Source organism: Megascapheus bottae, chromosome 29 (assembly GCF_031878675.1).
Source record: "Megascapheus bottae isolate mThoBot1 chromosome 29, mThoBot2.hap1, whole genome shotgun sequence".
Lineage (NCBI taxonomy): Eukaryota > Metazoa > Chordata > Mammalia > Rodentia > Geomyidae > Megascapheus > Megascapheus bottae.
In genome coordinates, this window is record NC_143537.1 from 10,480,691 (window position 1) to 10,505,747 (window position 25,057).

The 25,057-nt window shown below is 41.8% G+C and overlaps 2 protein-coding genes across 4 annotated transcripts in view; both read right to left on the minus strand.

Moving 5' to 3' along the window:
- Positions 1 to 25,057, minus strand: part of LOC150044707 (ral guanine nucleotide dissociation stimulator-like) — a 358,565-nt gene that overhangs the window by 303,175 nt on the left and 30,333 nt on the right. The gene's annotated exons all lie outside the window — the stretch shown is intronic.
- Positions 1 to 25,057, minus strand: part of LOC150044717 (uncharacterized) — a 98,532-nt gene that overhangs the window by 68,690 nt on the left and 4,785 nt on the right. For 2 of the 3 annotated variants that reach the window (XM_090320913.1, XM_090320907.1), the window contains exons 2-4: positions 18,066 to 18,124; positions 14,743 to 14,869; positions 13,663 to 13,752 (exon numbers count right to left, since the gene is read on the minus strand). In XM_090320913.1, coding sequence (XP_090177039.1) covers positions 13,663 to 13,752; positions 14,743 to 14,869; positions 18,066 to 18,124 — 276 coding nt within the window. Of the gene's footprint in view, positions 1 to 9,813; positions 12,362 to 13,662; positions 13,753 to 14,742; positions 14,870 to 18,065; positions 18,125 to 25,057 lie in introns of those variants that run through there. The other variant, XM_090320909.1, reaches the window with a different exon arrangement.

Genomic DNA, 25,057 nt, shown 5'->3' on the forward strand with positions numbered 1-25,057 from the left:
GAGACCCTCAGTTCCAACCCCAGCACTGGTGGAAGAGTGTGTGTGCATGTGCATGTGCCTGCACACACACAAATACACAAAAATAAATATATGTGCTTCTCTCCATCTTCTCAGAAACCAGATCAAAAGTTTCCCTCAGCAAACCCTTCTCTGGACAACTAATCTAAAATATTAACTTAATTATTAACCTTCCTTCCTCTCCCGTTCCCTGGTTTTTCTTCAGAACAAGTCTGCTGCAGCTTCCCTCTGCAGGCTGTGACCTCCAAGCTCACACTGCTCTCCAGCATCCTTATCTCTAGCAGCACCTCCTTCCCTTCACTGAGAATCACAAAACTGCTGCTTCTTCTAGGCAGAGGAGTTTGAAAAAGGGACCCCTCTTCCCTAGGACAAGCAGCCCAAGTGGAGCTGAGACCTGAAGACTTTAGCAAATGCATTGCTCAACCATGGGAAGGTAACCTGAAGACATTCCGAGGTTGGGTACATTGACACTACTATATTTCTTTTTCTTTTCTCTTTTTTTTCCCAGTCCTGGGTTTATGCTCAGGGCCTGAGCACTGTCCTTGGATTTTTCTTTAGTCTAGAACTCTACCACTTGAGCCTCAACACCACTTCCAGCTTTTTCTAAGTATGTGGTACCAAGGAATTGAACCCTGGGTCTTCGCTCTACCACTAGACCAACCTCTCAGCCAAGCAACTACTGTGTTTCCTATTTACTGCTTTAGCAAGTTTAGCAATCAAGGGCATAACAGGAAGGAAACTACTTGGATCTTCTTACCCTTTTCCTTCTCCTCTTCTAGTTACCTAGAAGAGATGATGGAAATTGGATTTGAGGTATGGATTTTCTTTCTTTTTTGGGTGGGGTTAGAGTGGCTCATGTGCTAGAGCTCTAGCCTTGAGAAAATCCCAAGTACAGTGTACAGGCCCTGAACTCTAGCCCAGGACTGGCAAAATAAATGAATAACTCTAAATAAATATAATGGAAATTAACATACTCAAAAATTGTAGACTAAATAAAATGTTGAACCGGAGACCTGTTGGTGGCCTGTAATCGTAACTTCTCAGTATGCTATTATCTGAGGGTCACCATTCCAAGCCAGCCACAGTGATAATAAATGGTCTGTCCGCATGGCTATGGACATTTAATGAGAAAGAATATAAATGAAGCATCCATCTCAACAAATAGCACTTATTTTTACTAATCAATTTTTAGTACTTCTCATTGCTATTATTTGGACTGGCCTTCATCTGAGAAGCTGTATAAGACTCAGGATAGAGGAGAAAGTTAAATTACAGCCTCCTCTCTGCTCCCACCTCACTGGCATCGCTTTGAAGCCTCTAGGGAACCAAGGCCATGACAAATGTCCCAGCCCTATATATAGGTAATGACTTGGTGACAGATAGGAGGTTAACCATCAGTGCTCTGGCTGTGTTTTTGAAAAGTAGCTATATGCTTCTGTGGCCCATGAGGAGATAGCAGCCTGCTCCAGAGGCTGTGCTTTCAAAGTTGTCCCAGGCCTTAGGGAGAAAGAGAGGGAGCAGGAAGAAAGGAGGGGGACAGGGGGTAAGAGAGAGGTTTGACTAGGACAGGAGAAGGAGGATGTAGGGAGCAAGAGTGGAATCAAACTGTACTTTGATTTGCATCAGATAATTGCTTGATTGTCTTATTGTTTTTTGGCCTTCTCCTGTTCAATTGATCTGAGATTTACCATATGAATGTAACCCCCAACAGTTCCCTGATTAACCATCTGGATGTAACACCTGGCAGTGCCCTGGTCTCAAGAAGGGATATAAGCTTTGAGTTGAGAATAAACGGGGCGCTGCAGTTTTTGCCTGGGCTGCACACCTCCTGGACCCGATGTGTTTGTCTCTCTTCTATTTTTTCCAGTCCCTGCCCCCTATTTCAGGAACCCCAATTTGCTGCCGGTAGGCCCCGGCAGGAGGACAGCTGTTTAGTCTACCAATCACACAGTCTGTGCTTGCCCATGGCTCTGGCTGGGCAGGTGGAGTCTTCCCTGCAGCCATTGAGGGGGCTCAGAACTGGCACCAAACAACACAGAAATACCCACTGGCTAGTAAGCAAGACAGCACACACTGCATTCACTCCGGCAGTAGACTCTCCCTGCTCATGTAGGTGGAAAGAAAATGTGTGGGAGCCAGTGCTGGAGCTTGAACTCCAGGTCTGTGTGCTGTCCCTTAGCCTTTCATTTCTAGGCTAGTGCTCTGCCACCTGAGCCACAGCTCCACTTCCAAGGAAAAGTTAAAGGAAAAGAAACAAAAAGGGCCCGGGAGTTTGGCCTAGCGGTTAAAGTGCTTGACTAGCATGCACAAAGACCCGGGTTCGATTCCTCAGTATCCCACATACACAACCAAACCGGAAAAGTGGCAGAGACAAGACTGCGATGGCGACAGAGAGCGAAAGAAGCGAGCTGAGCTGAAGTGAACAGAGCCCAACCGAGTGGTGGCTGGAGCGAGCAGGACCGGAGCGAGCGGGGCCTGAGCTAGAAAGGGGGCCTAGCGGGGCCTGAGCTGGAGGGGGAGCCTAGCCGGGCCAGAGCGAGCGGGGCCGGAGCGAGCAGGGCCAGAAAGAGAAAGGGGCCAAAAAAAAAAAAAAAAAGAAAAGAAACAAAAATAAACAAGAGCCCGTACTTGACACTTGACACTTCACCACGTGTGCCCCACTCTCAAGACCAACCCAACCCTCCCTGGGAGAGGAGGGCCCCTTCATCTTTGTCTGAGTTTCTAAGAAAAAGATGGCCTGCCTTGGCCATTCAGACTTAGGCACATGAGGCAGGGGCTAGATCCTCATCTCCAGGCATGCATGCCCAGGTAGGCCAGGGTTCCCAGTCTAACCCGCTCCATCAGAGAGTGAATAATGACATTTTATTTAGCTCTGTACAATAAAGCCACCAATATGTGTTGTAATTAAAGCACAGGGCCACAAATCCCCATATTTTCCAAGTACCTATTAGTCAGCTGACAGCTTCAAAAGCTGGAAGTGGAGATGTTGCTCAAAGTGGTAGAGTGCTAGCCTTGAGCAAAAACACCTGTTCCCAGCATACATTACCTTGGAGAAATCAGCTTCAAGGGGAGAGATTTTATTTGGTTCATAATTCAGAATTTTCCACCTGTGGTTCCTTGCACACCTGTGCATCCATGAGGTTGATGGAGGAAAGCTGCTCACCTTAAGCTAAGGAAGCAGACACAGACAGAAAGGAGCTGGCTGGAGTCAAAATAGCCCCTTCCAGGAACACCTTCATTGATAAACATCCTCCCAGAAAGCCTTTCTTCCTTAAATTTACACACACCACTACCACCACTGCCAAAAAGCCACAGAAAGAGCCCCAGTGGCTCACCTACTCGTCTTGTAGGGCCTACCTGTGAATGAGATACATTGGAGAGCAGACTTTCAACAGATGAGCTCTGAGAGGACCAGCCTAAGGACAAAAGTCCTAAATGTTCAGTGAAAAGTTCTGCTGACTGTTAAGCTTGATGACCCAAGATCAAGTCCTGGTCCTCAGGAAGGGGTAGGAAAGAGGGGAAGATAATGAATACAAAAAGATGAAAACATTTTATAAATTTTCAAAAATTGTATCTTTGGTCTCAATGGCCCACACCTGTAATTCTAGCTACTCAGGAGGCTGAGATCTGAGCATTGTGGTTCAAAGCCAGCTCAGGCACGAAAAGTCTATGAGATGCTTATCTCAAATTAACCACTAGAAAACTGGAAGTGGCGTTGTGTCTCAAACAGTAGGGTGATAGCCTTGAGCTGAATGAAGAGCTCAGGGACAGCGCTCAGACCCAGAGTTCAAGCCCCACAACTGACAAAAATAAAAAGGGCAGGGATTTTTGCCCAGTGGTAGAGTGGTTGTCTAGGATGCATGATGACCCAGGTTCAATTCCTTGGTACCACATAGTAAAACCCAGAAGTGATGTTGTTGCTCAAGTGGTAGTGCTCTAGTTGCCTTGATTAAGCCCAAGGACCGTGCTCAGGCCCTAGTTCAAGCCAGGACTGGCAAAAAAAAGTCAAGACCTAAGGAACAAAAGGCGCGTGGTGTCCTTAATATGTGGCTATTAAATCCAAAGAGTACAAGAGCCAGGACTCAATATTTGCATACCCAATGCTATGGACATGGTAATGGGAATTAATCATAACTATATAGACATAAAAACCTATGACTCTATAGACTTAATATTTTATTTCATACAGTAATGTGTTTCTATGACATACAAACCCTTAGCCTGATTTGGATTAACTTCAAAAACTAAGTCCCAGTGATTGTATATAGAGATTCCCTTCTTTTTTTTTTTTTTTTTGCCAGTCCTGGGCTTGAGCTCAGGCCCTGAGCACTGTCCTTGGACTTTCTCAAGGCTAGAGCTCTACCATTTGAGCCTCAGCACCACTTCTGGCTTTTTTCTATGTATGTGGTACCGAGGAATCGAACCCGGGTCTTCATGCATGGTAGGCAAGCACTTTAACCACTAGGCCAAACTCCCGGCCCCAGAGATTCCCTTCTTGAACACTTGTTTGTTAAACTTGTTATTTGAAATATGATGCAAAAATCAATGTGAAAAAAAAATCAATGTGAATGAATTCTTTTTTTTTTTTTTTTTTTTTTTTACCAGTCCTGGGCTTGAGTTCAGGGGCTGAGCACTGTCCTTGGGCTTTCCTCAAGGCTAGTGTTCTACTGTTAGCCACCGCACCACTTCTGGCTTTTTCTATGTATGTGGTAACAAGGAATCGAACCTGCGTCTTCGTGCATGCTAGGCAGGTACTCTACCACTAGGACAAACTCCCGGCGCCAATAAATTCTTTAATAAACAAAAAGAAATATAAGTGGGGGAGGGAGGCCCTAAGTTCAAGCCCTAGATCAAAGAAAAGAGAGAGAGAGAGAGAGGGAGAGAGAGAACCCGTAAGTGGTTCAAAGTATGGACCCTGGAACAAAAACTTAGGGACAATTTCCAATTCCTGAATTCAATCATAGGAACAGCTGCAAAAAAAAAGAAAAGACAAAAAGAAAAGAAAAAAGACTAAAGTTGAGTTGTGGGTCAAGACATACTGTCTGCTAGCCTGAATAACAAATTCTCAAGGACAATGCCAAGGCTCTGAGTTCAAGCCCTAGCACCACCACCTAATACATACAAAAATTTTAGGGGAATCTCTCTATGTATTGTGCCTGTTATCCTTGTGGGTGTGGGAAGGGAGGACTTCAGGGGCAGTGGGGGATGGCTGGGCTACAGTGGGAGAATCTTGGCCCAGTTTCATGCCAAAGACACATGGCCAATCCTTGAGTTTAATCCCCAAAGATAGTATAAAAAAATCAATAAAACCAGAAATGAGCAGTGGACAAAGCCATAGAGGCTACAGCCTTACACACAGTGCATGCACATGCATACATAAATACAAACACACACACACACGTCTACATACAGAGCAGAAAAATACAAGGAATATTAAAATGTATAAGAGGGAAGAGCAATTCTTAGCAGAGATTCACAATAGAACAAAACCTAGATACATAAGGCCATATAGAATGACGCTAAATGAAAGGACCTCCAGGATATAGAAACAAAAGCCATATAATGAGTGATTGTTGTCATTAATGTACTATGAAGGAAATTGGATTCGAGACATGGATTTTCTTTTTTCGGGTGGGCGTGAATGGGGTTATATCGTTCAAGATTCCCCAGTTGACCAAAGCTGCACAGTAGCCCAGTCTTCTGACATTAGTGACTTTGAATTAAGAACCCAGCTTTAATCTCAGAGGTCTTTTTATCACTGTTACAATATAGGATGCTCTCCATAGGGGGAGCTTCTGAGTTTCTGTCCTCCTCCCAGAGACAAGATCACTTCCAGAAGAAAAATGGATCTGAGCACCAACTGAAACCAAACCAGAACTGCTACTTTCAGACTGAGCTCTCCTATTTGATCAGTCATAGGTACTAAATGAGATAATACACAATAAAGGATTGCCTGTCCTTGGAGACTCAATACTTGTATATGTAGTAGGGAAACTGAAGCCTGAGGACTGGTGATTGTTCTCAGGGCTTGGAGCCGGTCCTTGAGCTCAAGGTTAACCACTGCACCACTTCCTGCTTTTTCTGAATAGTTTATTGGAGCTGGCTTTGAAACATGATCCTCAGATATCAGCCTCCTGTGTAGCTAGGATTGCAGGCGTGAGCCACCATGGACAAGCTGGATCCAATCTTTCCAACTCCGGCCATGCATGACCAGCATAATCTGCTCCCTGGTTATGCTGAGTGGGGATTATTGTGGGGTGCACCTGGGCCTAGCATTCAGTGGAGTATGGGGGGTGCATCATATACCCCTAGAACATTGGAGTACCATAGCCTGTGGTTGATCCTCAGACTGAGACCCCCAAGGAACTTGCCCAACTGCCCCCTCTTTCAGGTTACTCTTCAACTCTGCTCCTAGCTCATCCCCAAATCCCAGATCTCAAGCCCCCTGGACCTCCAGAACAAGAAGCCTGGATGATGACAAATGCAGGGTCCCACTTGGGCCTGAGGGCAGGGCGAGAGGGACAGCCACCCCAGGCCCCAGTCTTTTTACCTCCACTCCAGGTAGCTCTGGAACGTTTGTGGACTGCTGAAGTCAGTGTTGTGTCCAGGAGACTGGGGATGTGGACACCCTGGGGAAGAGGAATGGGGACTTCCAGGGGCTGGGGCGCCACCTGCTGGAATGCACAGTGTACTCATGTTCACATAGGGCTCCACAAAGCAGGTGTTTAGGTGCCAGGCGGTGCCCAGCATGATGCCTTCAGAGACAGGAGCTGTGACTGCTGGATCACAGGACCTCTAACTCTCAGGCATCCCCTCTGGTCCTCCAGCTCCCAGACATCTACCCTGCCCAACTCCCAAGCGTTCCCACCACCAACTCCTAGGCATCTGCTAGCTGCACACTACCTCTGCACCCATCTTTTGGCATCTGGCTTTCCTGCTTTCAGCACGTGGCCCATTGGTTCTGGAACCAAACCTAGAGATCATGGAGTGGTAGGGAGGACCCCAACTCTTCCCCAGAACACGAACCTCACAAAAAAACAACCACAAGAACAACAAACACCGAGCTGTTATATTTCAGAAATTGATCAGAGATCCACAAGTTATTACTAAGTTGATGGAAAGACTAGAGGACCTCAACTCTACATACACCTCTATTTTTTTCCTTCTTCTTGAAATTTCAAACTAAAGAAAAACTAAGACAATACATTAAGAATAGAAGTTTCATTACTGACTTGAAATGCCACTTGTGACCAATTCCACTATACTTGTATTTTTCAGACATAAAAACCACTAAGAAATGTTCTTGCCACAACTATGAATCATTCATTATATGAAATACACCCACCACCCCCAGCTACTCAGGAGCAATGTCCCAGCCCGGGCATCAAAGTCTGTGAGATGCTTTTTTTTTTTTTTTCTGGGTCATGGGGCTTGAGCTCAGCCTGGGTACTATCTGTGAGCTCTTCAGTTCAAGGTTACTATCCTATCCTTGAGCCAAGCCCCATTTCTTGTTTTCTAGAAGTTAACTGCACACAAGAGTCTGAGGACCTTTTGAGTAGAGCTGGCTTTGAGCTTTGCTCCTCAGATCTCAGCCACCTGTGTAGCTAGGTTTACAGGCGTGAGCCACCGCAGCAGCATCAGCAGCCGGCCAACTGAAGTCTGTGAGAGTCATATCTTAATCACCAGGAAACCAGAAGGAAGTGGCACATGGCTCAATGACAACACTCAGTCCAAGAGTTCAATCCCCACAACCCACAAAAACAGACAAACAAACAAAAGAAACAACTATTCTTGGGGTTGGCAGTTTAGCCTAGTGGTAGAGTGCTTGCCTAGCATGCAGGAAGACCCAGATTCAAATCCTTGGTACCACATACGTAGAACAAAAAAGCTGGGGGACCGGGAGTTTGGCCTAGTGGTTAAAGGGCTTGCCTAGCATGCACGAAGTCCTGGGTCGATTCCTTGGTACCACATACATAGAAAAAAGCCGGAAGTGGTGCTGAGGCTCAAATGGTAGAGCTCTAGCCTGGAGAAAGTCCAAGGACAGTGCTCAGGCCCTGAGCTCAAGTCCAGGACTGGCAAAAAAAAAAAAAAAAAAAAAAGCTGGAAGTGGTGCTGTGGCTCAAGTGACAGAGTGCTAGCCTTGAGAAAGCCCAAGCAATGACAGTCCTCATGCCAGTCCCCAGGACTGGCAAAAAAAATATAACAAAAAAGGCACGAGAAGGACATCAAAGGGATCTACAGGGAAAGAAGAAATGAAAAGATCTCTGTTCGCGGATGACATAATCGTATACCTGAACAACCCAATAAACTCCACTCCCAAATTCCTAGAACTAAGAAACTCTTTAGCGAAGTGGCAGGATACAAAATCTAGCTGCAAAAGTCAGTAGCCTTTATGTACACCAACAATACACAAACAGAAGGAGAAATCAAGAAAATGATCCCATTTGCAATAGCCCCCAAAAGAACAAAATATTTAGGAATTAACTTAACCAAACATGTAAAAGATTTATGAAGAGTATAAAAACATAGCCTAAGAAATTAAAAGAGGACAACAGAAAATGGAAAGACATCCCATATTAATGGGTGGGGAGAACCAACACAGTGAAAATGGCCATACTGCCAAAAGTGATATACAAATTCAATGCAATGTTTATCAAAATCCCAAAGACATTCTTTACTGAAATAGAAGATACAATCCAAAGGTTCTTATGGAACAAGAAAAGACCTAGAATAGCCAAAACAACTCTGGTCAAAAAAGAACAACATAGGTGGCATTATAATACCAGACTTCAAACCCTACTATAGAGCAACAACAAAAACAGCATGGTATTGGCACAAAAATAGACCAGAAGATCAATGGAGTAGAATAGAAGATCCAGAAATAAAACCACATATCTATAGTCAACTTGTATTTCACATAGGAGCCAAAGATATACAGTGGAACAAACACAGCCTATTCAATTATTGGTGCTGGCAAAACTGGGCAGCCACATGCAGAAAACTAAAAATTGACCCTAGCCTTTCACCATGTACAAGCATTAACTCAAAAATAGATCAAGGACCTCAATATCAGACCTGAAACCCTGAAACTACTATATAATAGAATAGTAGAAACACTGGAACTCATAGAGATCAGGGCTGGGAAGAGGGCTCAGTATTACATTGCTTGCCTAGCATGCATGAATCCCTGGGTTCAATTCCCCAGTACCACACAAACAAAAAGACAGACATAGCACTGAGGCTCAAGTAGTAGAATGCTAGCCTTGAGCAAAAGAAGCTTACAGACAGTGCCCAGGACACAATTTCAAGGCACAGGATGGACCAAAAAAACAAAAACAAAACAAAAAACAGGGCTAGCTTGAGCAAAAAAAGCTCAAGGCCTGTGTTTAAGCCCCACAACCAACAAAAAGAAAATTGAAACTTCAATGAGGTGGTGTGTCAGTGAATAAAGAACCCCTGAAAAACTAAGCTTGGGGGGACATTCCAACAATCTCAACCAAGTGATGGAATAGGCCGTGATTTTATCTAAGGGCTGTCGGGGAACAGCAGTAGGATGGAACACTTTCAAACACTACACAGATGCAAAGTGAAGATTAGAGGAGACTCAACTGGATACTGGGGATGCTGCAGCTTTAGGTATTTCAAATATGGTATAATGGCAACCTTCATGTGAGTAGGAACAGAGCAAACAGAGGAACAGAGGCAAGCACTTTACCACTAGGCCAAACTCCCGACCCATCATGAGTCTTTTCTAATCCCTTTTCAAACCACCCTGGAGATGATGTGACTCCAGTATCAAAGGGTACATCTCTTTATTTCTCAGAAGAGTTTATAAAATTATATTGACAAACCATTCCTCAGCACAAAAGGCACAAGTCAACAACGTCAATCTTTTAATTATTTGTCAAGCCTAGAAGAAATTAAGGCACATAACTCACGTCCAAATCCTTTGAATAATAACTAGGTACATCATCCCCACTCAAGGTAATAAGAGGACAAGAAATGATGGCTCACTGAATGACCAAGGGTAAAAATCCCATATATCTTACTCAGAGTTCCTCTCCTGTGTATGTTTTCCAATGCATTAAGGACTAAACTCCCATTAAAAGCCATTAACATTGAAAAATTAACAACTAATGTTCAATAACTTCTCAGATGAACACTGAGGTATGCATTCCAGATGATAGATTTTACACAGTTTGCAATATTAAGGTTTCTGTCCTTTGTGTGTTTTATATAGTTCTTTCAAGGAGTTTCCACAGTTGTCACATTTATACAGTATCTCTCCTGTGTCTGTTCTCTGATGGGCAAAGTATGCTTTCCGGGTGATTTTCCATAATTGTTACATGAATAAGGTTTCTTTCTGGTGTGTGTTCTTTGATGGACACTGAGGTGTCCGAGTGAAAGACTTACCACATTCATTACATTCATAAGGTTTCTTACTTGCATGTTCTCTAAAGAACAGTAAGGTGTGCGTTCTGAGTGAAAGATTCCACATTTTTTTCCACATGTTCCCTTATGAAATGAAGGTCTGACGTACAAGTCAAAGACTTCCCACATTTGTTACATTCGTAAGGTTTCTGTCCTGTGTGCTCTCTGATGAACATGAAGGTTTGCCTTAAAGCAGAAAGACTTTCCACATGCCACATTCGTAAGGATTCTCCCCTGTGCGTGTCTTTTGATGACTGCAAAGGTGTGACTTCTGGGCAAAAGATTTTCTACGTGTTACACTCATAAAGTATCTGTCCTGTGTGTGTTTTCTGATGAGCACGAAGGCCTGACTTATTGATGAAAGACTTTCCACATTTGTTACATTCATAAGGTTTCTCTCCTGTGTGTCTTCTCTGATGAACATTAAAGCTTGACTTATCCGTGAAAGATTTCCCACATTTGTTACATTCATAAGGTTTCTCTCCTGAGTGTATTCTCTGATGAACCTTAATGTATGGCTTATACGTGAAGAACTTTCCACATATGTTACACTCATAACGTTTCCCTTCTGTGTGCCTTCTCTGATGAACATTACAGCTTGACTTATCCGAGAAACATTTTCCACATTTGTTACATTCATAAGGTTTCTCTCCTGTGTGTGTTCTCTGATGGACCGTAAAGTATGACTTATACGTGAAAGACTTTCCACATTTGTTACATTCATAAGGTTTCTCTCCTGTGTGTATTCTCTGATGAACACGAAAGCCTGACTTCTGCCTAAAAGATTTCCCACATTTGTTACATTCATAAGGTTTCTCTCCTGTGTGTGTTCTCTGATGGACCGTAAAGTATGACTTACACGTGAAAGACTTTCCACATTTGTTACATTCATAAGGTTTCTCTCCTGTGTGTGTTCTTTGATGAACAGAAAGGGATGACTTAAAGGTGAAAGACTTTCCACATCCGTTACATTCATAAGGTTTCTCTCCTGAGTGTGTACTTTGATGAACATGAAGGTCTTTCTGCTGGGTGAAAAGACTTTCCACTTTTGTTACATTGATATAAGCTTTCTCTCCTGTGTGTGTTCTCTGATGCAAAGCAAGGTATGACTTCTGTCTGAAAAACTTCCCACATTTGTCACACTCATGAGGTTTCTCTCCTTTTTGTATTCTCTGATGTCTATTGAGAGGAACTTTCTGACTGGAATATATCCTACATTCCTCATATTCACAGACTTTCTCTTCTGTGGGCATCTGAGGTTGAAAAGTCGGGTCTGACTTCTGAGAAAGAGATTTTGCACTTTTGCCATACTTGACGAAGTTCTCGGGATATATGCTCTGAGGTCTTGTAAAGTGTCCTTCCTTACTAACTGACTGCTCACATTTAGTACATGTACAAGAATTCTGTCCTGTGTTTGTCCCTCCCTGAAATATTTCTTGGGCAAGGACAGCAGATTTATCATACTCTTCTCTATAGTTTTCAAGGCTATCAGAGGACTTTTCCATACCAATCCAATTAGGTCTCAAGAATTTAGTCTCTGGGTTTAATACCTTGCCTTCTCCACCATACTGAAAATACTGCAGCTTAATTGGCATACAATACTTTTCACTCAAATGCTTTGAAGATCTGGCAGATTCTTCAACCACAGACTTATATGCAACATGCACCTCTGCTGGCTTACTATAGAGAAGCACCTTCTGACACTCAATGAACTCCTCGGTCCTCATCTCTAACTCCTTAGAGTTTTCATTATTCCTAATTAGCTCTGGTTTATGTTTGGAGCTCCAATGAAAACTTGTTACTAGTCTTAGTCTTTCCTCAATGGTGTTACAATTTGTGACTGCTACTTCACACACACTTTCATGTGGACTTTCCAGACATGTCTTAGTCACATCCTCCATTTCCAGGACATCTAAAACAAGTCACACAAAAAAATATAAAAATGTAAATGAGGTACAAAGGTTCTGTAAACTTAAAGATACTTTCTCCCATCTGAACTATAAGAGATTTTGAAGTATCAAAGTAGGAACTGATAAAAAAATGTATGATTTTCTCGATAATACATTGAGAAGGTAATACTGATATTTTACCATGGAAAATAATGTTCTTCTGTAATTCAGTTTTTTCTTCTTTTTTATATGTTCTTTTTATCAGATTATTCAACTATACATTACTAGAGTTTTAAGCTAAGCACTTTAGTATTTTTGGAGTTTTGCCCAGATGTTGATTTACTCATCATTGGGGAATAGCTGGTTTGTTTTATTTATTTTTTTTTGCCAGTCCTGAGGCTTGAACTCAGGGCCTTAGCACAATTTTTGGGCTTTCTCAAGGCTAGAGCTCTACTACTTGAGCCACAGCACCACTTCTGGCGTTTTCTTTGAATGTGGTACCGAGGAACTGAACCTAGGTCTTCCTGCATGCTAGACAAGCACTCTACCACTAAACCAAAATCCAAGCCTACTTTGTTTTCTTTTATTTTCTTGCAATAATATATATATACATATTTATGATGCTTTCCTTCTCTCAAAATACAACAGCATTTTGTATATGCAGAGACAAATAAAGTGGTGTAGACATTTCTTTGTTTTTCACCTAAGCAGGAATTGTTCCTGAGTGTAAGGATTTATAGCAACAGCTCTTCAGTTCTAACTTCTCACTAAAAATCTTAGGAATTTCAAAATGCATTTCTCTTAATTTTTACTGACCCTCATGAAAATTCCTTTCTGTCATTCCAGTCAGAACCATGGAAAATGAGATATTCCAGCTGACCACCTAGTTAATCATCTTCTCTGGACTAAAACTTTTACTCTTGGATCACAATCTCTGCCTACCACCAAGAAGCTACTTTACTTATGAGAGAATAACATCCTGGAGTACTTATTTCATCAACCTAGATGGCCCTAGTCTCGGAAAAAAAAAAAAAAAAAAAGAAGGAATCTCTCTCTACTACATTTTTAATTTTCTTTTTTCGTTTTAGAGTAATTTCCAGAAAGAGAAAGAGAATTACTAACTTTAACATTACTGCCATACAGAATTTAGGATGTCTCCATACAAATTCTTCATTGACAAATCTTTGAGACAAAAAATCACCTAGTTCTCTGCCACATGTAGGACTCAGGAAAAATAATATTATTGCTGAATATACCAGAAGTTGAAGCTACTAACTGAACCTTGGATCGAACATAAACCCCTGTGCAAGATGCATTAGCTCACCTATGAAATTCTTCTCTGAGGTTTCTCCTATCCATGGCTCTTCATCTTGCTCCAGCTTGACAATCAATTCAGGTTTATAAACACAATGGCCTGTGTATAAGAAACAGTGGAGAACCATTGATTATTCTGGTTATCAGTACTGTAAGGTCTCAGCCATACTATTCACAAAGTTGCTTTTAAAACCCTTTTCTCATTTCTCACATGGTTGACTTTCTCCCAGTTTTGAATTAATTTAGCTAGTTTTGTGACCTCAACCTGATCAGCTCTTTTGCTCAACCCTAACGTTCTATTAGTTTGAGTGCCAGTTTCACTTCTAGGGTTGTTTTGTGGGTTTTTTTTGCAATTTTTTTCCTTCTATTTCTTTTATTTACTAGTTTTTTTAATTAAATAATTTATTAACATTGATTTTTACATCATATTTTAAATGACAAGTTTAACAAACAAGTGTTCAAGGAGGGAATCTCTATTTACCATCACTGGGACTTAGTATTTAGAACTTAATCAAAATTAGGCTAAGGGTTTGTATGTCATAGAAACATATTAATTTATGAAATAAACATAACTATCTAGACATAAAAACCTATGATTCTATAGACATAAGATTTTATTTCACTTCTGGTTAATTGGAGATAAGCATCTCATGGGGACTTTCTGTCCTTGCTGGTTACAAACCAAAATCCTCAGATTTCAGGCTCCTGAATAGCTAGGATTATAGGTATGAACCCCTGTACCAGGTATCAGATTGGGATTATAAATACATACTGGAAATTAATATTTTGGAAATCATTCTTACAATAGTGATATATGTCCTATTCTATAGCGAATATCCACCCACAATAATTACCTCAACTTTGGGAAGAAAGTCTGTTAGTGTCACATAAATTTATCAAAATTTTCCTTTGACTTCTGAAGAATGAAAATACAATTGCCTGTAGAGTTTCATAATCTAGTTGAAGTGTATCTTAGAAAGAAATCACACTTTCCCATGGCATGGAATCTTACACATTAAATAACAAATATTCATGTATCTACTAAAAAATAAAGCATGTGAACTTGAAAGTTAATGTGACTTTTGCTCACCCAAGAACACCAGGTTGCTGTAGGTCTCCAGCATTACATCTCTATACAGAGTCCTCTGAGCAACGTCCAGGTCTTGCCACTCTTCCCAGCTGAAATCCACAGCTACATCATCAAATGACACCAGCTTCTGTGAGGGCACATTTATTTCTATAAATTAATTAACCCTGAGTCATGAGAACACCATCTCTGGGATTTCAGTCCTCTCCATCTGTTTCTGTCTCAATATGAAATGTTTGGGTATTTCTGTGTTACTTATTCAATGGGAGAACTAAACATCAAAGTAGAAATACTTGCCTCTATATTAACTTGGTAATGACAAATACAAAATTTCCCTAATATATCAGAACTTATTTCTAGTGCTAGCAATAGAGATATGGCAACAATTCTTAGGAGCTAATAATCTGTCAAGATAATATTATCATGAAGGGTCTTACCAGGGTGTTGAGCTTATATTGATAAAATTTACTATGTATCATGAAAACAGTGCAGAAAACAAATCATTTTTCTGGTATTTTCACATTCTGCCTCAATGAACAGTCCATTCAGATCTATTAAAAAGTACTCTCAAGTTGGGCGTGGTGGTTCATGCCTGTAATCCTAGCTACTCAGGAGGCTGAGATCTAAGGATCACTGCAAGGCTAGCCCAGGCACTACAAAGCCTACAATGTATGAGAAACGTATCTCAAATAATTAATGGGAAAATGGGAAGTGGGGCTATGGCTCAAGGGTAGGGCAGTACTGCGGAGCTGAAGAGCTCAAGAACAATAATACCCAGGCTCTGGGGTAGGGTTGAAGGTTAAGCTGAAGAACTCAGAAACAGGGCTCAGGTCTTGAGTTCAAGCCCCATGACCCTTTCCCCCTCCAAAAAAAAAAGGACTCCCATAGTGGTACTGTAGCTTAAGGGGTAAGGTGGTAGCCTTAAGGTGAAGAGCTCAGAGACACTGCCAGGGCTCAAAGTTCAAATCCCAGGACTGACATAAAAAAAAGTGTCTACCTTTTATAAGCTAAAGTTTGGTCTAGTGTTAAGAGTGCTTGCCTAGCATAAACAAAGACCCTGGTTTGATTCACACAGAAAAAATGCTGGAAGTGGTGCAGTGGCTCAAGTGGCAGAGCTCTAGCCTTGAGGGGAAAAAAGCCAAGGACAGTGCTGAAGCCATGAGTTCAAGCTCCAGAAGTGGCAAAAAAAAAAAATACCCTCAAAGGGTCAGGAGTGTAGCCTAGTAGTAGAGTGCTTACCTAGTATGCACAAAGATATGGTTCAATTCCTCAATAAAACAAACCTAGAAAAAAGTGGCATTGTGACTCAAGTGGGAGATCGCTAGCCTGACCAAAACGTGTTCAAGGACAGTGCCCAGGCCCTAAGTTCAAGCCCCTCAACTGGCAAAAAAGAAATGTGCTCATAAACAATCAGAACACATTCAGGACACCTTGTGGATTATATATCACTTTAGTAGATCTGCAAAATGCCCAGTGTCCAGGTGGATGTGAGAGGGAGTAACTATACTCAAGAAGTAGCTAATGAAAGCCAGCGAAATGACTCACAATTGTCATCCTAGCTACTCAGGAGGCTGAGATCTGACAATCAGTTCAAAGCCAGACCAGGCATTAAAGAACCTGAGACTCTTATCTCCAATTAATCAATAGAAAATGGGAAATGGGGCTGTGGTTCAAGGGGCAGAGCAGGAGCCTTGAGCTGAAGAGCTCAGGGACACCACCCAGGCCCAGTTCAAGTCTAATCACCCACACAAAAAAAATAAAAAATGTGAAAAAGAACTGACTAATAAGGAAGTGGGTGTGGGGGGGGGGGAAGGGGACAAAAACAGGAGAAGGGCTATCAAGGTTTGAGAAGTAATGCACCCACTATCTGATGAATGTAACTATAACCCCTCTATACATTACCCAAACTATAAAAAAAAAAAAAGAAGTAGCTAATGATTGATTTGGTCCTTACAAAATTTGACTTATTTACCACAATCGATATATCCTCTGTTAATCATTTTTTTATTAAATTTCTCAACATTGAAGTGTGGTCACAGATACTGATATTGATAAATAAAAAAGAATTGCTAGCATGAACTTCTGTGAAATCTCCTACTTCTTACAATGCAGAATCCAAGTTGCAGAGGAATAAAATATTAATTTACCGGATTTGCATTTTAAAAGGTCTTGAAGGAAAGAGGGAGGTAAACTGATAAACCCATAAGGAATATTCAAGATAACAAAAGAAAAATGTAATCTATGATCACCACAAGAAGGACAGATAAGCAAAAAAACAGGAATGTGATCAAAAACACATAGAAGAATTTTTTGGTGGCTCATAGGGCTTGAACTGTGGGCCTGGGCACTGCCCCTGAGCTCTTCAACTCAAGGCTATTGTCCTACCCCTACAATAACACTTCCTGTTTTCTAGTAATTCATTGGAGTCTAATTTGGGGTAAGAGTCTCACATTTGTTAGTGCCTCGGATGGCTTTGAACTGTGATGTTCAAAACTCAGCCTCCTGACATGAGTCACTGTGCCCAGAAAGAATTTTTTTTAAAGATGGAATGAAACATAGTTAAATTTTGTTGTACAGAAGTCAAACGAGAGATTATGTTTCCTTAATTTTTAGGCTGTGGGATTTGAACTCTGGACCTGGGCACTGGCCCTGAGCTCTTCAGCTCAAGGCTAGCGCTCTATCATTTGAATCACAGTGTCACTTCATGGTTAATTGTGGCTCAGTGGAGATAGGAATTTCATTGACCTTTATGTACTGTTAAATATTCAGGTATGAAAAACAGAAAAATGAAACATTACAAGTATATCTGGTTCAGGACTGGTATCCTACCCTAGCTACTAAAGAGACTGAGGCCTGGAAGCCAACCTGGGTATAACTCAAACTAGTTGGAGCCATGGCTCAAATGATAAGTACCAGCAGTGAAGGAAGAAGCTGACTGTGAGTTTAATCTCCAGTAGTAGTACAAGAAAGTCATGATGGAGACGGAGGTCAGTGTACCATGTTTCTAAGATAGACAATTGTGGAAACAAAGCAAGTCCTCTTCTCAGACAAACAAATGAAAGAGAGACAAGGGGAACAAAGGGGCAGGGAAAAGAATGAAGAAGAGGGACAAGAAAGGTGTGGAGAGGAGATGAAACGAGAGAAAAGGAAATGAGGAAAAGAGGAGGGGAGGAAGAGAGTCTGCCTACCAAATACACAGAAAAAGCCAGAAGTGGTGTTCTGACTCAAGTGGTAGAGTGCTAACCTTGAGGAAGTTCAAGGACAGTGCCCAGGCCCTCACTTCAAGCCCCAGGATGGCAAAAATAAAGAAAGAAGAAACAACTCACCAGAGATTCTTTCATTCTTTCTTCCTGTTGACAATGACCACAAGATTCTGGAAGTATAGCTGGGAGAGAAGGCAAATGAAGTAGTCAAAGAAGAGCCTGTGTGATTTTTGCCCCAGATTTTCCTGCTCAAAACATTATACATGGGCTGGGCACCATGGCTCCATCCTGTAATCCTAGCTACTCAGGAGGTTGAGATCTGAGGATGGAGGTTTGAAGCCAGCCTGGGCACTAAAGAACATGAGATTCTTATCTCCAATAATTCACTAGAAAATGGGAAGCGGGGTGGTGGCTGGAGGGGTAGGATGGTAGCCTTGAGTAGAAGAGCTCAGGGACAGCACCCAGGCACAGAGTTCAAGGCCCATGATCCAAAAAAAAAAGAAAGAAAAAAGAAAAAGAAAATGACATCTTTACTAAACCTAGATGTTTTTCTTTTCCTTTTCACTCTCTCCTTTCTTTCTTTCCTTCCTTCTTTCTTTCTTTCTTTCCTTCTGTCAGTCCTAGGCCTGTGCTCAGAGCCTGAGCATTGTCCTTGTCTTTTCCAAGGGTAGAACTCTATCACTTGAGCCATAGCACAACTTCCAGCTTTTTTTTTTTTATGTATATGGTACCTATACATACATATATCATTCATTTACATAATCAAAACCCATGAAAAGCATGCATGGTAAGCTATTTTGCACCTAAATTTTTTCAGGAAAAATGTATACAGTTCATATGTCTTGTGTTATAATGCTGCTGCAAAGGTGGTTAAACGGCACATTTACCAGTATCCACATATGCAGACCACCCTTGTGCCATGACTCACAATTTGCTACTTAACAAGCTTTGGCCAAAGAGACATCAGTAAAGATGGCGCAAACACAGGCCTAGACATTCCTGATGCTCACTTCCATCAACAGTCACATGAAGAACCTTGGCCATGCTGCTGGAGATACAGGGCCTAATAAAGACCTATCATAAAATAATGCTCACAGGACTGACTCAATCCCAACCAACCATGCTCAGCCAAAAAGATTACAGTCTCATATGTTATTAAACAATATTAACAAATTACCAACCCAAGGACATCCCACAATGTATATATACTTAAAACATAATACAATAAATAAAACAATAATGTTCTTTTGCTTGTATTTGTTGGGTGGTTTATTACACAGGAAATACTATTACCAAAAGTTTAGTTTCTTCTTTACACAATCACATAGAGTGTAAATTCTTAATATACAATAACATGAACTTTATATTGACATATACAAAAAATGAAAATATACTCTGGAGACTTCAGGGAGGCTGTGTGTGCTAGGAAAGTCCAGAAAACTCACAAGTTTCCCCCCAATTCCCCACATAGCTAGGAGGCTGTACTGGCACACTCTCTCTTGTGGAGTGTGGGGGCCCAGGGCTCACATGGAGGATACAGAAATCCAGACTGCCAGTATCAACCAGTTCACGATGGGCGTCCCTGGGGCAGGGTGCATGCCTTTATCAAATGAATCTCCCATCTTTGTGCTTACCAATCCTCAACGCAAGAAAATAAGCAGAGAACATGGGGCCTGTGTGAGGATGACCTATCAATCAGCATATGGAGTGCTCTTACTGGTCATGGAGCAATAAACCTTCTGGCTTCCAGAGGGTCTCGGCAAGGTTCCTTGGAGTTAGATGAAGAAAATGGGGCTTAGACATGCCCCACTCTAACATTTTTATTTGATATCTCATTCATTCACTTCTCACAGAAAGAGGATGTCAGAACTACCAATATCCAGTTTATAGAGGCATGCAATTCTATCTCCCATTGTATAGAATGGAAATCAAAGTTCAAAGGTTTTTGAAATATGCCAGTTAAATTGCCTCAGTAAACTCTAATCTACACAGAGAGCTAATGACAGGAGTAATGTGAAGAATTTAAGGGAAGTGCAAATGATTGAGAGCTCTAAATTGTTTCACAAAATTCCAAGCAATCTTGTTCTATTTCCTAATGGAATGAGTATATTCTTATTACTAAAAGTCAGGAATATGTCTTGGTATCCTGACCTCTCACACAATTTTAGAAATTACATACTTAACTGATTAGGCTATCACTTCTTTTGTCAGTTACCTTCCTGGAAAAAAACACAAAACAACCATTTTGGTATTAGGGGATGAGAATACTTCTTTCTCATCTGGGTAGAAAGAGAGACTAAGTGAAGGAAAAAAAAAAACAACAAAACTAAGCTGAATGCCTATACAGGGGTATGGAAATTAGATTCCCTATCAGGAAGTGGGTAATTTAAAGAATGAAGTAGTGTCAAGGGGAAAACATTGAGTAAATGAATAGAAGGGGTGGGGGCAGAGGGAGGGTATGTATCAGGAATCCAATATATATTTTACAAATTGAAGAGGGAAGGGGAAGTTTTAAGTTGTGACATTAATAGAGAAAAAAAAAAGGAAAGCCAAAGGACAATGCCCAGGCCAAGAGTTCATGTGCCAGAACTGGCAAAAGAAAAATAAACGCACAACTGTTAATATATATATATATATATATATGTATTATGTATATATACTTATGTAACTGTGGCCCCTTTATATATCACCTTTACATTCAAAATTTTCACCAATGGTACCAAGGAGGGTGAACAGACAGGGTAAAGTAAGGTGAATATCAAGGAAAACTTTGCGTGTATATATGTATTGCATAGTTACATGCTTCTACGTGTGTGTGTGTGTGTGTGTGTGTGTGTGTGTTTAAAACAATGGAATTTGATAAGACTGGTTTTTTCTTTTTTTGGGAGGAGGGGGGTGGATCATGGGGCTTGAACTCTGGGCCTGGGTGCTGTCCCTGAGCTCTGCACCTCAAGGCTACCACACTATCCTTAAGCTCCACCTCCCATTTTCTAGAGGTTAACTGGAGATAAGAATCTCAGGTCCTATTGTGCCCAGGCAGGCACTGAACCTTGATCCTCAGATCTCAGCCTCCTGAGTAGCTAGGATTACAGGCTCCCCATCACCCTGGCAAAATATACTTTTTGTTGTTGGAGGGACTCAAACTCTGGGCCTGGGTGTTTTCCTTGAGCTCTTCAGCTGAAGGCTAGCACTCTACCACTTGAGCCACAGTGAGACTTCTAAAATTGGTTTTCTTTTCCTTTTGTTTTTTTCTTTCTTTGTTGCTGTTGTTTGCCAGTCCGGTGATTTGAACTCAGTGTAGGCACTGTCACTGAGCTTTTTTGTCAAGGCTACAACTGTTTGAATTGAGTGATCCACAGTGCCACTTCGTTGTTTTCAATTCCTTGATACCACATACACAGAAAAAAGCTGGAAGTGCTGCTGTGGTTCAAGCGGTAGAGCTCTAGTCTTAAGAAAGCCAAAGGAGAGTGCTAAAGTCCTGAGTTCAAGGCCTAGAACTAGGGAAAAAAAGTGGGGAGGAGATGAGGAAGGTAAGAGTGAGGAATAATTCATATGCATATATAGGAATATCTCAGTGAACCTTCATTGTTCAATGAATACATGCTAATTCAATATAAAGGGAAGGGTCAGGAGATTGGTTTCATGATAGAGTGCTTGGTTAGTATGCATGAAGACCTGGGTTTGATTCCTAGGAACCACATACATAGTAAAAAGCCAGCAGTGGTGCTCTGGCTCAAGTGGTAGAGCTCTAGCCTTCAGAAAAACCCAAGGACAGTGCACAGGCCCTGAGCCCAAGCCCAGAACTGGCAAAAAAAATTACTAAATCTAAATAAATATAAGGGAGAATAACATAGTCAAAAATTGTAGACTGAAAAAAAAATGTAGAACCAGACGGGTGTTAGTGGCCTGTAATCGTAACTTCTCAGTATGCTATTATCTGAGGGTCACCATTCCAAGCCAGCCACGGTGATAATGAATGTTCTATCGGCATGCCTATGGACATTTAATGAGCAAGAAAATAAAAGCAACCAGCTCAACAAATAGCACTTATTATTACTCATCAATTTTTATTACTTCTCATTGCTATTATTTGGACTGGCCTTCATTTGAGAAGCCGTATAAGACTCAGGATAGAGGAGAAAGTCCCACTACAGCCTCCTCTCTGCTCCCAACTCATTGGCCTCTCTTGGAATCCTCTAGGGGACCAAGGACATGACAAATGTCCCAGTCCTATAGGTAATGACTGGTGACAGATAGGAGGTTAACCATCAGTGCTCTGGCTGTGTTTTTGTAAAGTAGCTATATGCCGCTGTGGCCCATGAGGAGATAGCAGCCTGCTCCAGAGGCTGCGCTTTCAAAGTTCTTCCAGGCCTTAGGGAGAAAGAGAGGGAGCAGGAAGAAAGGAGGGGGACAGGGAGTAGGAGAGAGGTTTAGACTAGGACAGGAGGAAGAGGACAGCTGTTTAGTCTACCAATCACACAGTCTGTGCTTGCCCATGGCTCTGGCTGGGCAGGAGGAGTCTTCCCTGCAGCCACTCAGGGGGTTCAGAACTGGCACTAAACAGTACAGAAATACCCACTGGCTAGTAAGCAAGACACCACACACTGCATTCAATCCGGCAGTAGACTCTCCCTGCTCATGTAGGTGGAAAGAAAATGTGCTTGTGCCAGTGCTGGAGCTTGAACTCCAGGTCTGTGTGCTGTCCCTTAGCCTTTTCTTTCTAGGCTAGTGTTCTACCACCTGAGCCACAGCTCCACTTCCAAGGAAAAGCTAAATGAAAAGAAACAAAAAAAAACCAAGAACCTCTACTTGACACTTTACCACGTGTGGCCGATCCACAAGATCAACCCTCCCTGGGAGAGGAGGGCCCCTTCATCCTTGTCTGAGTTTCTGTGAAACAGATGGCCTGCCTTGGCCACTCAGACTTAGGCACATGGGGCAGGGGCTGCATCCTCATCTCCAGACACGCATGCCCAGGTAGGCCAGGGTTCCCAGTCTAACTTGCTCAATTAGAGAGAGTGAATAATGACATTTAATTTAGCTCTGTGCAATAAAGCCACCAATATGTGTTATAATTCAAGCACAGTGCCACAAATCGCCATATTTTCTAAGTTCCTATTAGTGAGATGACAGCTTCCAAAAGCTGGAAGTGGAGATGTTGCTCAAAGTGGTAGAGTGCTAGCCTTGAGCAAAAACACCTGTTCCCAGCATACATTATCTTGGACAAATCAGCTTCAAGGGGAGAGATTTTATTTGGTTCATGATTCAGAATTTTCCACCTGTGGTTCCTTGCACACCTGTGCATCCATGAGGTTGGTGGAGGAAAGCTGCTCACCTTAAGCTAAGGAAGCAGACACAGACAGAAAGGAGCTGGCTGGAGTCAAAATAGCCCCTTCCAGGAACACCTTCATTGATAAACTTCCTCCCAGAAGGCCTTTCTTCCTTAAATTTACACACACCACTACCACCACTGCCAAAAGCCACAAAAAGAGCCCCAATGGGCTCATCTACTCATCTTCTAGGGCCTACCTGTGAATGAGATACATTGGAGAGCAGACTTTGAGCAGATGAGCTTTGAGAGGACCAGCCTAAGTACAAAAGTCCTAAATGTTCAGTGAAAAGCTCTGCTGACTGATAAGCTTGATGACCCAAGATCAAGTTCCGGTCCTCAGGAAGGGGTAGAGGAGAGGGGAAGATAATGAATACAAAAAGATGAAATCATTTTATAAATTTTCAAAAATTGTATCTTTGGTCTCAATGGCCCACACCTGTAATTCTAGCTACTCAGGAGGCTCAGATCTGAGCATTGTGGTTCAAAGCCAGCTCAGGCACGAAAAGTCTATGAGATACTTATCTCAAATTAACCACTAGAAAACTGGAAGTGGCGTTGTGTCTCAAACAGTAGGGTGATAGCCTTGAGCTGAATGAAGAGCTCAGGGACAGCACTCAGACCCAGAGTTCAAGCCCCACAACTGACAAAAATAAAAAGGGCAGGGATTTTTGCCCAGTGGTAGAGTGGTTGTCTAGGATGCATGATGACCCAGGTTCAATTCCTCGGTACGACATACATAGTAAAAACCAGAAGTAATGTTGTTGCTCAAGTGGTAGTGCTCTAGTTGCCTTGATTAAGCCCAAGGACCGTGCTCAGGCCCTAGTTCAAGCCAGGACTGGAAAAAAAAAAAAAAAGTCAAGTCCTAAGGAACAAAAGGTGGATGGTGTCCTTTATCTGTTTTTATTTTCTCTATATGGGATCATTTTCCCACTAAGGAAAGTTTTCATGGGATCATGCTTGTTTTTGTCCCCTGCATCCTGGACCAAGTAAATACCAGAAGGGTATTAATCATTAATGTGCCACAGAGTTAATTCTGATGGAGTATTTCTTATCATGAAATATGTTCCCCTTTCGACCTTACAGATATTGCTTAGTATTCTGAGGAATATATTGATGAATTATTCTATCAAATGAGATATTTGGAGTATCTAATGGAAGAGAAGTCATAAAGGAGATCCTAAGATGAATTTAGAACTGTTTGGAACATTCTCCACATGATGCTAACGTTTACAGAATTGGAATCCCATAAAGAGGTAAAACAGGGGCCGGGAGTTTGGCCTAGTGGTTAAAGTGCTTGCGTAGCATGCACGAAGGCCCGGGTTGGATTCCTTGGTACCACATACATAGAAAATAAGACAGAAGTGGTGCTGAGGCTCAAGTGGTAGAGCTCTAACCTTGAGAAAGTCCAAGGACAATGCTCAGGCCCTGAGCTCAAGCCCAGGACTGGCAAAAAAAAAAAAAAAAAAAAGAAAATATTAGAGCTTATATTATCATCCAGAATACACTTGGGTTGTACTCAGGGTGATAGTAAAAACACAATGGAAGAAATATTATAGCTAATGGGATTTCTACTTTTATGATAGGCACTACATTGTTTTTCAAAGTCAAGATATTCTTTGAAAAACATATGCATGCTTGCACATGCATGCCTATGCTTGAATTGAGTGAAGTATGCAAGGGCTGCAGCCTGGTAGGACCTAGCAACTTCCATGTTAGGGAAGCTAAGGAAACTGAATGAAACTCAATGTGGCAGGGGAGCCATTTTTTTCCAGTTATAGGCCTA